The sequence below is a fragment of the Abramis brama genome (genome assembly GCF_963993115.1).
Source record: "Abramis brama genome assembly, chromosome: 16".
Taxonomy (NCBI): Eukaryota; Metazoa; Chordata; class Actinopteri; order Cypriniformes; family Leuciscidae; genus Abramis; species Abramis brama.
In genome coordinates, this window is record NC_139978.1 from 27,505,531 (window position 1) to 27,521,897 (window position 16,367).

Here is a 16,367-nt window from a genome sequence, read left to right on the forward strand (position 1 = left end):
ATTTAAATATCAAAACGTTTTTTTCCCCGACCAGATATGTAAATGAATGTTAATGTAAATACAAATTAGTTTCTAAATGACTCATTCTCGTAAGCTAAATAATGGCAAATCTGAAACAAACGACACATTAAATAATATTAAACAGCCGGGTTACACTTTATTTTAAGGTGTCATTGTTACAGTGTAGTTATATATTTAAGTACCGAGTAATAATAATAAAACATGTACTTACTATATGTTTTGGGTAGGATTAGGGTTTTGGTTGAGGGTTCGTTGCATGTAATTATGCATAATTTACTGTTATTACTATGGTAACTACATGTAACATATGTAACAAGGACATTGTAAAATAAAGTGTTACCAACAGCCGTATTAATAAACGTAATAAACAACAGTTATTGGGGAAAATGCAGGACTACGCGATGACGTATATGTTCGGACGCACAAGAATCACTGAATCGTCTTCTAAACAGATTCTTTTAAATGAACCGTTCATATGAACAGATTTGCGCAAACGATTCAGACGTCCCATCAGTGATTAAGACGAGGAGAGTGTGTAGACATTAACTGTAGATGTTTTTCTGTTCTGCGACGTTGCGCAAGGTTTTATGTGCATAAAAACGTTCGACCACGCTGATTTGCCTGAGGGCTTGAAACAAATTTAGGTTTAGAGGTGGAAAAATAACACATTTAGAGACACCATTTAATGACACCATAAATATAAACATCACCCTGCTGTGAGACCGTCTATGTGTGAGACCTACAATACAGCAATTTTATGTATCCACCACTTTAATCTAATTTCGGAGTGTAAAATATGTTTTCTTTATGCCATGTTATTTTTCAATCATATGTATTTATTATTATTTCCTGTTCATATTTAAGTATTATATTAATTTTCCGTTTTCACAGTACTGATGACAATTAATAATATCATCAAGTAGTATTAGCTGGAGCATCAGGATCATAACTTTTATATAAAGCGGTGGTGGAATTTATTTTATCCGACATCTACATGGAAGCATTTAAGTGAAGGAGCTTGTGGCGACACAAAGTGGATACAATTAGCATTACAACACAATCCATCTATTCATCCATCCATTCTCTAAACTGCTTATCCTCTGTAGAGTCGCAGGTACCCTTAACCAACAATAAGCAACACATGTGTTACAGTATTTATTAATCATCGTTAAGGTTAGTTAATAAAAATACAACTGTTTATTGTTAGTTCATGTTAGCTCAGGTCCATTAAATAGAGTATTAGCAGATACAACTTTCTGATTAAATAATTTATTAATATATTGAAATTCACATTAACTAAGATTAATACATATTTGTTAAAGTATTTTCCATTGCTAGTTAATTTGAACTATTAACAAATATTTACAAATCGAACTTTTTTGTAAAGTGTTACCCATGCACCTGATATCAAGACACGATGTTACAGAAAACTAAAGCAGAAAGTTTTATTTCAAATAAAACATATTTATTAAAAATAATTAAATCATTACTGAAAAACAATGGTTTCTGATTTAATTCCCTTAGGTTGTCTTTACAAATTTCAACCTCAAGGTGGGAGTCAAACAAGACTTTAGTTTAGAGTTTGTAGGATGATAAATCACCTTTGGTGTCATGATGCAATGTTTGTGAATCGCGTTTGATTTCAGATAGTACTTCGTTCAATAACTTAAACTGGAAACATGAGGTCAACGGCTCAGATAAACTTGTTCCTTTTTTATTAGCCTACTTGTTTGCACTTTGAAAAAAAAAAAAATTAAAATGGAACTTTTCGATAATTTAACATAACACGTGACGTGTGTGTGACCCCACCCTTACCTGCAGTCTGTCATTTTAATGATTTTTTAGTCAAGATAAAAAAAAAAAAAAAAATTAAAAAAAATTCAGTGCATCTTTAATATTGACCAAACCATGTTCATTCTACTATGTACAGCCAAATTGTTAAGCCTGCATCTTTCTCGAGAGTTCAGGAGTAGTTTTCAGCCCATTCACGTGCATTATTCTGAACACTATTCTCACCGACCTACTTCTGTTTAATTGGATAAGCACTCAGTCTCTACCGAGAGAGAGAGAGAGAGAGAGAGAGAGAGAGAGAGAGTCCGGCTGGACCCACTCTGTGCAAACCGTTATCCACCTGCAAAAAAAAGCGTTCATGGAATCTGCACATTCCTCGCTGACGTCACGGCGGATCGAATAATGGAACGGTGGCCACGCGAAACACGCTGTCGAGCGGTTATGATGTTATGAAGTGCACTTTGGAATATTAACTCGCGACACGGAATGTCCCACGGAAGCGCAAGTGAACAACAGGTGGATTCCGAGGCCAATCCAGCCCTGGAAGTAGCCATACTTCTGTGTCTCTCCGCCCCTATGAGTAACCATAGCGAAGACACAGTAAAATCCAGCGTACCGGAAAGAAGCTGAATAACGCGCTCGCGATGTGGATCATTTCAACGTTTACGTGACACTGGACAGCGTTAAGCGTTAAGATTGACTACTGACACAGTTCATTCGGAATTATGTCACTTTACATATGATATCGTATTTTAATAGACAGAGGCTGTGTATTTCTGTCCCAAGGGAGTGTTTGTAGACTTTTGGAGTTATAATGCCTGTCAGTAACGGATCGGTGATGGATTTGCCGTCGGAATACGTGAAAATAAAGGCGCATTACGGAGGGTGAGTGTTGTAAACTTTCACAGGTTAATGGTTTAAAGTCGGCCTGCTGTTCAGTGGCGTCAAAGGTCGGAATATGTCCGGTTTTTGGCAGATTAATGTAAACAGAACTTCCCTCCCACACCTGGAAAACTTTGACATATTGAATATTTTGATATTTCTTTCAACTTAAGATTCATTTGATTGACTTTTAACAGATGTATATTTAGTTATTTTGGAGACGTTTTACATATAAAGAAATGAACAATATATTTTGAAAAATATCATTAAAAGTATGAAGACTCTTTTAGTTTACTTAAAGCATGTTGCCATCTCATGGGTGCCACCATATTGACATCACATGACCACCAGCCATGCAATTGACCAAAGTTGGTATGTTTTTGACCAGCTAGAAGTAAACAGTAACTTACTGAGTGCATTTTTCAGTATGACATATTGTTGTGTGGCTCTTATTGCCACTTGTTGCTCAGAACACCTCTACTGTATGCTGTTGCATACCTACATCTTTTATTAGGATTTTGATTAGTAGCCTATTATAAAAGACAAGTTTCAGTGTTGACAATTCAATCACCTTCAGACATTTTTGATTCTGATGGTTGCTTGAGAGATCTTTTGAAGAGGTGAAGTCAGATCAGTGTTATTCCACCAGCTTAGCTTGAACTGAAGGAATATTAGTGACATGGCTTGAATTGGCTGCATTGGTTCTGACCCCTGCTGTGTCTTCTGTCATTAAACAATAGAGAATTGTTTACTGTTTCCAACTTGTAATTATCCTCCTCAGGCTTTAAAATCTAGGCTTTATATTTTGATTAAATGCTTTTGGCTAAAAGTGCCATGATGTAGGCGGTCAGGAGAGAGTGAGATAACACAAACATGCACTGTCTACATGCATCATAGTGAATCATTGTTATTAATCACATCATCACTCAGCAGCTTCAGTGCACAGAGGGTGATATCACCTGGGTTTTGGTCAACAATGTGAATGATTTAGATTCGTTTTCGAAACCTCAATGTGTAGTCGTACAGCATTCTTAAACAAGGCCTTGACCATGTCTTGAATATGGCGTCATTTGATTTTAAGGAATTAAGGATTAAAAGGGATTTAGGCGAATAAAGAAAAATAAATTCTTGAAGTTCTTGTTATAATTGTAGTTATGAAGGAATCAATTAAAACAATTTGCAAATAATAATTTATTTTAAAATACGCCCACATTCACTCATATTCGTGTCTAATATCTCGAAAAACGCAAACGTCACTTTCAGTTATGAATTACATGAATCATGTAGGCTATATAATAGCATATTTTTAATTCAAAATGGCTATTCAAAAGTTTGCGTCACTGGATATTAGGCCTGTCGGTCATTGACCATTTCTGTCATACAAAAAGTTGTCAAATATGAAATGTTTTGCTACTTACATCTTACCACGCATTCTTTTACACATTAGTGTGTTGCATTGGAATTCGCACTCATCTTCTGTGAACAGTAAGGCCCGCCTTCTTTGATTTGATTGGCCATTTCAATCATTTTGGCATTGACGAGCGTTGAGGCAGACCAGCGTTGTGATTGGCCAAAGACCTCAAACATTTGTCGGAAATGTAAAGCCCCTTACCATAATCGCGAGCTTCAGCTTCCAAAGCAATTATTAAGACAGTTAATAATGTCGTACTCGTCAATTTGACCATATCAGTTCGAGCCAGAGTCTGATAATACAGATGGCCAAGCCGATCGATCGGAACCAACTTTGCAAGCGTGACTTCAGCAGAACATTTCACAGTGGCAAGTTTTTAATTTTACAAATCTCTTAACTTTCAGATACGATGTTATAACCTTGTACTCTCCCAGCTTCAGGAAACTGTCCTCCGTTAAACGCGCTGCACACACTCAAACATTAAAGTTGTACTGTTCTGGAACAGTGTTGTAAATATATCGTAACCACTGATTCCTAATTGCGTCCACGTTAAAGTCCACCAAATTAAGTGCTTTTGCTTTCGCGTTGAAACACACAGTGTCTCCACGACATGGTGGCAACATACTTGGATAACTATCTGAAGCCATGCCTTTTTTCTTTGCGTATGCATTTGGGCGGCATTATGCAAATATTTCCACATAGTGACGTGAGGGAGAATTCGATCGAGGCTTTTCAGCTAGGTCTGGTTCTGCATTCTTTTAGATAGAATAAATCTTTTTGTGGGAGACTTTGAGTTTTGTAACTTTGCAGATCTTATACAACAGCTACATAACACACTAAATCAAAAGGAAACCATGAAAACACATCATATGACCCCTTTAACACTTATCTTTGTTACAACTGGTAGTAATATTCATTTTCACACCTTGAATTAGAGAAGGTAACACTCCAAAATAGTTACTTTTGTATAAATACAGTTTTGAAAAATGTAAGAGATTAGATAGAGAAAGTTCAATCTTTCATTCGTTCATTTCATTCAGCCTTTCATGTTGTAAGTTCATGCTGTTTTATGGGGTAAAAAAAAAATCGGCTTTGATTGTATTTTTGTCTTCTGTTTCAAATGTAATATTTAACTTCACTTATTTACTTAGTTTTTCAAATAATGCGGAACATGGATTCTTTGCTTTTTTATATTAATATTCATCTCTGGGGTGGTTGTTTTGCATTCCATATAGCAAAGCATGAGATAATACATCATTGTTGAACTGCATGCTTTACATATTTATGCAACATTATGTCCAGCTAGCTTAGTGGGTGGAGAAAGACCTTTGAATCAAGAGCACAATTACCTGTTGGCGTGCCAGTGAACTTGGTATAGGAAGTGAAGAGTGAATATAGTTCCTCACTGTCTGTGGAAGTGTAAAATATCTCTTACATGAGTGTGTAAAAGAGCTCTCTAAATTTGGGTCAGCCTTTTTAGTGCATTTTGAAAGCCTTGGTGATTCCCACTTCTAAAAATATTTTGGAGGAAGTTAGCACCAGGCGGGACAGAAATTTTGGTGACTGGCTGACAACCTGAGCCAGGCAGTTGCCTAGCAACAAGTTATAAGCCTCAATAATGACACTTTTTCACAGATTCCAGGCACTATTTATTCAAGCACAGACCTCTCGGTTTCAGTCCAAAACATTTCATTGTTGAGCAATCAAGAGAGAGATTACACGGTTTTAAATAGCACATCTCTACGGGGAAATTGCCTGTGAGTCACCTGAAGTGTCACGTTTTAGCTTTGTACATTTGTAATAGACAGAAGTTGTTTGTCATGTTGATAAAAAGTGTACGCTGTTTTGCCAAACATAAAATGTCACTATTACTTGACAGATACTGATATTCCATTATGCCTTGAGTCTCAGCGACAGCCCTATAGGCTATGCAAACAGCTAAAATGTGCCAGGGGAAGGGCCTGATTTTTTTTTTTTTTTTTTTTGGCCAATCAGAAATGCTTTCTGCTTGTCAATCATTTTGCAGGTTTGGGTTTGATGATATGTTTAAGGGTGGGGTTTGTGGTTGAAGTGTTGGGGGCTGGTCTTAGTGGCTAAATCTATAGCAGAAGTTAGCAAAAAAAACTTTGTTGATGCTAAAGCACTTGATGTTATCCCACATAAACTAACGGACTGTGTTTTTCATTGGATTAGACTTCAGGTTTTTAGAAAAAAATTAAAATAAAAAATTGGTAGTGTTAATTTTGTTAATGAAAACTATGGTGAAAAATCGTCAACAAGCTTTTTTTCTCATGACTAAAGGCTGAAATATACACTTTATACTTTGTATAGCCTACTAAACATATTTTAAAATACTAGCCCCCCTTTGTCTAGTCTCAGACTAAAATACATGTTTGAGCTGTTTTAACTGAAAGCAGCTTGTACTGACATATCTTAAACTGTCACTGCCATCTCAAGATGCACACCAGAAATGTTTTTTCTAAGGCACGTTTATAAAATCTACAATGCCCTAATTAAACTAAGGCCTAGTCCTGGCTTAATCTAAACCAGGGGTGCCCAATCCTGCTCCTGCCGATCGACTGTCCTACACAGTTCATCTCCAACCCTAATCAAACACACCTGCCTTTAATTTTCAAGTGATCCTGAAGACGTTAATTGGTTGCTTCAGGTGTGTTTGATTAGGGTTGGAGATGAACTGTGCAGGACAGTCGATCGGCAGGAGCAGGATTTGGCACCCCTGATCTAAACCATGTTTGTGAAACCGCGCCATACACTTGATAACTTTGTAAATACAGAGGAAAAACTGGAATAAATTTCTCAAATGACGACAATCGTTGTGATAATCATTTTGAGCAAAATAATTGCGATTATCAATTTAACCATTATGCAGCATGATGTGACTAAGTTTTCATTGACTAAAACTATGAAATGCCCAGACATTTAGTCAACTAAAACTTTACTAAACAAAAACAGGAAAAGGTTGACTAAATAAGTACAATTGACACAGGACTAAGGACTAAATAAAAAAAATAGCTGCCAAAATGAACACTACTACCGTTCAAATTTTGCGATTGCAAGATGTTTTTAATGTTTATGAAAGAAGCCACTTATGCTTGCTCACCAAGGATGCATGCATTTATATAAGTAAAAAAAAAGTAAAAAAAAAAAAAAAAAGTAATTTATTCCTGTGATGTCAAAGCTGAATTTTACTCCAGTGTCACATGATCTATCAGAAATCATTCGAATATGCTGATTTTCTGCTCAAGAAACTATTTTATTACATTATGGATTTTGCTAAATTATAATGGTTATTTTACATAACCATAAACAAACTTTCAACTCTTGGCAATACACTGAATTAACATTAACCTGTTAACTTTTGAAAAATGACAAAAAAGGGTAAGAGTTTAACTTCACTCAACCATTGGCAGCCTGCGCTGCCAGCAGAGAGTTTAACTTGGCAGGTATTTCTCATTTCCATTTCCAGTGCTGGACTTTAGTCCAGGACTCATGAGGTTCAGAGAGATTTGATTTGCTACAGCAACCACACAGACAGAACTGTAGATAATGCGCACCACCCATAAATCACTACCATATGTTAAACCACAAGTGAAACTTTTGGGTCCATTATAATGTAATCAAAATTCTCATGTTACCAATGACATTGTTTTTTTGTTTTTTTTCAGAATCAGTGAATAGGTGAATTTAATTCCACTTAAATTCTTAAGTTTTAGTGCTAAGTTTAGAATCAGTGACATCATAACACGGACTTAGCATCCTTAAACCTTTTCCCATCAATCAAATCTACTCTGTGGGAATTTGAGTTTGTATCCAGTACTGAACCTGATGACACTATTCTCCATAGAGACAGGACGTTGTTTAAATTCACTGAGCTTCATCTCTCGTGTGGGTTTCCTCATTGGCTAGTTGCACCATTTCAGGTCGGATTTATAGTTCAGTCTGGGAACTCAACGAGTAGGGTGTGTTCTTGATGATTCAGCCTGTGCATATGAGGTACAGCTGTTACCCAAAACTGCACTCAGCTGGACAGCTCATCATCCAAGGGTTTGAGGATTGTTTCTTTACAACAAAAAAGAGGCAGGCCACACATGTAGGCTATTAGTTCTTTACCATGGAGCCAAAGATTTAATTCTAAAAGAGAGTTTCAGAATTCACCACAGTTCTGGATCCTGTTTAGTTTGGAAATTTCAAACACACATAGGCCTAATATTCTAGAACTTTGTACTAGCAAAGTCTGGATGACTGACTGTGATATGTTACTTTACATTTTCTGCATGATATAAAAATTACTTTAGCTTGCTTCTTTTTGTCAAAGAAGATTTTAGAATTAAGAATTTAAAATTATATTATATAGAAATACTGTTCAAAAGTTTGGGGTCTGTAATTAATTTTTTTTATTTGAAAAGAATTCTCATCAAGGCTGCATTTATTAAATCAAAAATACAGCAAACAGTGAAATATTATTACGATTTAAAATGTATTTTGTCCTATTTTAAAATGTAGTTTATTCCTGTGATGTCAAAGCTGAATTTTCAGCATCCTTACGCCAGTCTTCAGTGTCACATGATCCTTCAGAAATCATTCTAATATGCTGATGTACTGCTCAAGAATTTTTTTTCCTTATTATTAATGTTGAAAACACTTTAATATTTTGTGAAAACTGATGCATTTTTTTCCAGGATTCTTTGATGAATAGAAAAGCATTTATTGGATATAGAAGACTTTTGTAACATTATAAATGTATACTGCTACTTAAATTTAAGGCATCCAAATAAAAGTATTAGCTAACATACTTATATAACCTTTTAATTTGAACGGTAGTGTATGTCTAAGACATTTAGGGGTTATAATCACTGGGTTTGAATTATTTCCATGTTCATATACCACATTCATCTTTATATTTAAGTTAGACAGATACGTCCTTGTGTCTCTTGACACTTTTTTTCAGTACTATTAACATTTTGGATGGTGTTTTGAATTTGGGATGGGTCGACTTGTCATCCAACAAGCAACTTTGCGACCGTCGTCCATTCCTATCCAAAACACCATGATAGTGCCATACTTTTTGTTAGTGTTTTTTTTTTTTACATGTTTTTTTCTTGTTAAATGGTTATCAGATCATTTTCACAAAACTCAGTCTGTAGTGCACTAATTCACACTATCCGATTATGAATCATAAAAAGAGGTTTAGCTGCTGAATAATAAGCTACTGTTTAAAAATCTGTTTAAACATCTTTTTTTTCTTTTTTTTATAAAAATCCCTGATTAAAAATAGCACTGCTAAGAGACTAAGTGTCTGCTGTCTTGATGAATCTCTGCTGAATTTCAGTGTTTTCCTTAGAGGAGTTTATTTCTTGACGTTGTGATAGCTGCTAGTCACACCTTTGTCAAATGTTTGAGTTTATGTTATGCTGTGCCAGAGCAAATTGCCAAATGCATGTGTGATCATCATTCACAAATCAAGATCAGATTGAACCAGAAACTCCTTATTTATCACCTTTGTTCTTCTTCTGTTCAGTGCAAATAACATTATTGCCACTCTTACACTCTAAAAACTGCTGGGTTAAAAAATAACCCAACCTTAACCACACGGCTGGGTCACTATTGGACAGAACACGCGCTGGGTTGGTTTGACCCAAGTGCTGGGTTTTACCATTTAACCCATATTTCTGGGTCATTCATTTGACCCAACCAGTGGGTGAAATTAACCCTCTTGCTGGGTTAAGTCTTACTCATGTGCTGGGTTATTTCTTGTCTCATTGCCTTAATAAAATTAGAAACAAATATTTGTTATATTATGAATGTAAAATAATTATTATCTCTGTAATACAATAAACCAGAGAGGCCACTGTATGATTTAAATCTCTTCTTTTTTTTTTTTATACATTTCTTTAATACTTTTCTTTATCGAATACAAATGTTAATCAATGTCAAAGGTCTGACATGTCCCCCTCATTTCATCCCTGAGGCACAGAATGTGCAGCAATTCACCAGTCATCTCATTTTGTAAATATTCAACCATGTTGGTCCTCACCTGTTGATTACACAAGTCAAGTCATCTTTATTTATATAGCGCTTTTTACAATACAGATTGTATCAAAGCAGCTTCATAGTGATACTGTAACATGAATATAATACAACAAAGTTTGTTTCTAGAAGAATATTGCATCATCATCCACCTTAAGTAAGGCAGATCAATAATATTGTTGAATATTAAATGTCCCCAACTAGCAAGCCAAAAGCCAAGGCAACAGTGGCAAGGAACCAAAACTCCATCAGTGACAGAATGGAGAAAAAAACCTTGGGAGAACCCAGTCTCAGTCGCTCAGTTCTCCTCTGGCCAACGAGCGAACAGTGTATGATTATGATCCAGGCAGCATTACAGGTCAGAGGTCAGATTGAATAAGAACATTCAGAATATTTATCCAGTTTCATCTGGCTGGAAGTTGGAGTCATCACACCGGTATGGAGACGAGTTTGTTAAGGATCAGTCGTGTCGATGAGGCCTTCACAGGGCTGATGAGGCTGGGCCTTCAGGGATGCGTCATGGATGGGTCCAGGCGCAGGTCCACCTTCTGATCTGGATACGGCCTGGATCCGGCTGACTTCAGTAAACTTTAGAATGAACAGAAAGACAACATCCCTGGTTTCAGCTGACCTATGTTAAATGTTGACCTATGTCAAGTTAAGCTTTTTTTGTGGAAGTATCAATTTATTATTGAATATGCAATTAAAATTATTGCAAACATTACCAAATGACCAAATGTGAAAAACACACAAAATGTGTATTCAGCATTTGCAAACTGAATTATAGTAATAGTAATAAAATAGTAATTTGGACAAATATTATCAACATTAAGGCATTAAAATAAAACATTATTTTATTAAAAGTAAAATATTCCTGTAATGTTGAAAGTGTCTTTAACATTAATTTATTATTGAATATGCAATTAAAATTATTGCAAACATTACCAAATGACCAAATGTGAAAAACACACAAAATGTGTATTCAGCATTTGCAAACTGAATTATAGTAATAGTAATAAAATAGTAATTTGGACAAATATTATCAACATTAAGGCATTAAAATAAAACATTATTTTATTAAAAGTAAAATATTCCTGTAATGTTGAAAGTGTCTTTAACATTAAAACTCACAAACCCACAAAGCTGCTCGTTAATCTCCTGACTGGCAGCGCTGATGATCGCCTCGTTTAGATGTTAACTTGCACACAATAAAATGAAAGATGACATGCATTATGGTAGGTTACTAGGCTATCATATAAGTTTACATTTTTTAAGTTTTAAATATTGACGATCATTCGTTCAACTAAACGGGTATACTTTTCTTCTCAAAACTGGCGCCTGTCCATTTATTTCTCCTTTCCTCAGTCGATGTTTATAAAGATTGCAAGTCATACATTTACTAAAAAAAAACTAGGCTATATCAAGCTCTTGAAAGCCTTTTTTTTGTCAGAAACGATGGTTCGAGACATTACAGAAGACACACGCAGACTGCTGGAACTTACCTCAGTCATTTCTTCTGACGAGTATTTCTAAAACTACGCCAGCAGACTTTTCACTCACAACTCACTAACGTTAGCTAGCCTACATTAAAGACTCATTTCCCGCTGATTTTACGCGCGAGCCCTGTGAGGGAAACTGCGCGTGTGGATTTCATACAAAACGCTTTTCTCACTTTTAAATGCAACGTCCACAATGAATAGGCCTACGATAATTACATGATGAATTTAGAATTTAAACTGCATATTTCAAAAAGGCTGCTGATATCTGGTTTAATTTCAAACGATGCGGCATATTGTCAAAAATTCTAACCGGCTAGCTGTGGCTAATTAATGTTTCACAGGATAAAATACGTTACCCCTCACACTTCCATATCAAAGACTGTATGTTGAACAGTGAAATTAGCTTGCTGCTACCACCACAACTTATTAAAAATATAGGTAAACATCATATTAACTTAGCTTACCATAAAACACTGCCTGCTCCGAGTGGCGTGCTCCTCGAGTCAGGTCAGAAGTGAAGAATCCAGAAAGTTCCGCAAAGAATGAAAAAAGTAACCAGTTGCTGGGTCAAAATAACCCAACCAGCGGTTTATTTGTGAATGACCCCCTTACAACTCATTTGACCCAGCATGAGCACAGGGCCGTTTGAAGGAATTTGGGGGCCCCAAGCAAAATGGACATGGAGGCCCCCCCAATACCCCCCCCCCCCCCCCCCCCCCACACACACACACCCCCAATACCCCCCCCCCCCCCCCACACACACCCCCCACCGCAGCATAGCCATAGTTCACACACACTTTATATAAAGAAAAAATGTTTATAGTGCAAATACTGCAGTTGCATACTGTGCATAAAATTTTGAACATTTTCAACAATTGAACATTTGCAGTAACCTTGAAGTAACTGTTGATATTATAATGTCATATTTGCATAAACTGTCACTACAGAAGCCTATATCCCGACACTAGCACATTAAGATAAGCTATGAAAAAATCATGTTCCTCTGCCACTTTCTGGTTAAATAATGTTTATAGATGGATTAACTTACAAAGTATTTATTAAGTAAAAAGACTTGTTTGCTAACAGTTAAATGACAATTAACTAAAGATTAAATTAAAGACTAACAATTTACCATCTATTAATGATGGTTATTACCCCCGACTGAGCCTGGGTTCTCCCAAGGTTTTTTTTTTCTCCATTAGGTCACCTGATGGAGTTTTAGGACACCATTAGGTCACTTGATGGAGTTTTTTTCGGTTCCTTGCCACTGTTGCCTTTGGCTTGCTCAGTTGGGGATATTTTGGGGATATTTAATTTTATTCTATCAATCAATAAATTCCACTAGAAACAAACCTTGTTGTATTATTTTATTTTAATTTAATACTGTGAAGCTGCTTTGATACAATCTGTATTGTGAAAAGCGCTATACAAATATACTTGATTTGATTATAATAAAGTGTTACCGAAAAGATATGTTAGCAATTCCATATTTTGATATTAGAAGGGAAGGGATGCAGCTGCTTTCACAACTACCAATGCTTAAAAACATCCCGAGCTAATGTTTGATGCACGGAATTTATTGTGTGGTTTTCCTAACCCCCATTTGGGAAATAGATTATCACGGTGGAATAGTTAGTATAGCATGCTATGCCACTTTCATCAAAACCTATTACAAAGCTATAGCAATGTCATGTCATTAAATACGATAAACAGTGATTCTGGAACAGATCTGCGTCTTCCTTATCCCGTTAAAAAAACATATTACAGTATGTAACCATATTCCGTCCTTTCGAAAAAAAAGTTGCACTAACTGTTCGTTACAAGCAGCATTTGCCGTCAGGCAGATAGCTAACATAAACATATTTTTGCTAGCCTACCTGCTGCAAAATTACACCATTTGTACAAGACAAGTTTTATCCAGTGTAATTTATCACTTATCACTATCTTTTTTTACCTTATCTTCTTTCTTTTCTGGCTTCCTGAAGCATAATTCGCTTCATGATAACTGCCGAGGAGGTTTTGTATTTTGCCGGCAGCAGAGATCGCGTGGTTGGCTGGCTGCTGTCAGCGACTACTGAGGGGGGGCCCCCTTGAGGGGGATCCCGATAACAGTGTCATTGCACTTTACTACATTGACTATCAAAGGGGCGCTCACACAGTTTGTCGTTGCATTTTATTCTTAACCAGTCGTTGTCTTGGGGCCCCAGGCCAGCTCGGGGCCCCAAGCAATTGCTTGGTTTGCCTGCCTTGTCGCGACGGGCCTGCATGAGCAACCCAATAATGTGTTTACAGTACCCCAAAAAACCCAACTTTTTGACCCAGCACAATCAACCCAACAATTTGTTTACAGAAACAACCCAGCATTTTTTTGAGTGTATGATTCTCTTATGACTCTATTTCAGAACCACCATTCTCTGTTTTAATATGGAGTGAGAAATTAACACCTCTGAAATGACTTTATTTAACTGTTGGCATCCTCAGGGATGGTTAGCACTTATTAGTGTTAATCAGAAATGTTTCACATGGCTCGCTCTGGAATTGAATTTCCCTGCCAGCCTCTTCAGTTGCGTCAGTGCCGAGCGAAGCGCCGTCCAAACGGCAGGTGCTCGAGGGACTCCTAACGTTTATCAGTTGATCAGGCCTTAGAGAGCCGTGCAGTAGGAGATCCTTTCACCCCAAGCGTCAGTGCGGGCCAGTCGCACGGGGGCTGAGCATGGTTGGGGACGGATGGAGGCATAAGGGCAGAGTGGCAGATGATAGACTCATGATGAAGGTTTCCCCGCTGAGGGGCAAGCTGCTATAGAGCTCATCTCAGCAGAAACACACACACACACACACACACACACACACACACACACACACACACACACTCACTGTATTGCTGACTTGTCATACATCACATTTTCCATCAACAAAGGAACTGTGGGAAGGTCTATAGACTGATTTGTAAAACATACATTTCTTTAAAAAAAAATGTCTAAATGCGCTAAATATTTAATATTTTTAAATGAAGGTATTTTTTTCTTTAGCTTTAATATATATATTTTATATTATAATATAAATTATAATTTATATTATTTATCATGAATCTTTTTTTTGTTGTCACATTAATATTTTAGCAAATAAGGATTTAAAATAATAATATTAATAATAGTAATAAACAATATTGTATAAATTGTTTTTATATTCAAGGTCAAAAGAAACATTGTAATTTTAACCAAGACAAATAAAAAGATTTAAAATAATTTATGATAAATGATCATTTATATAATTTATGATATAATTTGTTTGTTGTCACATTTAGCATTTACTAAAGATTACGAATAATAATAATAAAGAAAATAATTTAAGCATGCAATATTTAAAATATAGATATTTAGGGGTTGTATTATAATTACACGTTTATATTTTATTTTTCTAATTGTGGGTATTTTTTTCTTTAGCTTTTAATAAAAAAAAAAAAGGTTGCTAAAAAATTAACCCAAACTCTTTATATGATTACATAAAGAAATGAAATTTATAATAATTGTAGATAATAAATAATATTTAATGGTAAAAAAATGTTTGTCACAGTAATATTTCAACATTAACTAAGGATCTAAAAAATACTAATTGTAATGAAGAATATCATTTAAGTATGCAGGTAAGATAATGCCGACGATTTAATAAGATATTTAGGTTTTATATATACAATGCTGGTCAGAATTATTTGCCCCCTTGGTAAATATGATCAAAGATGGCTGTAAAAAATAAATCTGCATTGTTTATCCTTTTGATATTTTATTAAAATATAAAACTGCAAAAATCTAACCTTTTATTGAACTAAAAGAATTAAAAGTGGGTGGGAAATCACATTATGAAATAAATGTTTTTCTCCAAAACACATTGGGAACAATTATTTGCCCACTTTTATTAAATACTTTTTGCAACCTCCTTTTGATAACAGCTCTGAGTTTTCTCCTATAATGCCTGATGAGTTTGGAGAACACCTGACAAGAGATCAGAGACCATTCCTCCATACAGAATCTCTCCAGATCCTTCAGATTCCCAGATCCATGTTGGCGCTTCTTCTCTTCAGTTCAGCCCACTCATTTTCTATAGGGTTCAGGTCAGGGACTGGGATGGCCATTGCAGATGCTTGGTTTTGTGCTCAGTGACCCATTTTTGATTTGATTTTGATGTTTGTTTTTGGATCACTGTCCTGTTGGAAGATCCAAACATGGCCCATTATAAGATTTCTAGCAGAGGTTGTCAGGTTTTGATATTTGATCTGTTGGTATTTGATCGAATCCATGATGCCATGTATCTGAACAAGATGTCCAGGACCTCTGGCAGAAAATTAGGCCCACAGCATTAAAGATACAGCAGAGTATTTCATTTTATACATGGGCTACTTTTTTTTATCCCTGTGTGCACCAAACCCATGTTTGCTGCCAAAAAAGCAATTTTTTTTGTTTCATCTAACCACGTAATATTATACCACAAAAATTAACATGTATCGGCTGATAGCGACATGATAGCCTATATATCGTGCATCCCTAGATTTAAACATTTCTTAGTAATATGTTTGCACTTGTGTACCTGGCTTAAACAACCATCTCTATCTGAAGTGATTCTGAGCACAGCACCAAATCATGTTTTCTTGTACTTGGCTCTCCGGCAGCTTTTTCCCTATGCGGTGTGAAAGTGGGACAGGGACCAGACTAGGCAGCTGT

General features: G+C 35.9%; 1 protein-coding gene across 1 annotated transcript in view; it reads left to right on the plus strand.

Annotated features, from left to right (window-relative positions):
- The first annotated feature begins 2,095 nt into the window (after positions 1 to 2,095).
- prkcz (protein kinase C, zeta) overlaps positions 2,096 to 16,367 on the plus strand; it is a 111,739-nt gene continuing 97,467 nt past the window's right edge. The window contains exon 1 of the mRNA XM_084087362.1: positions 2,096 to 2,697. Coding sequence (XP_083943488.1) covers positions 2,627 to 2,697 — 71 coding nt within the window. The 5' untranslated portion in view covers positions 2,096 to 2,626. The remainder of the gene's footprint in view (positions 2,698 to 16,367) is intronic.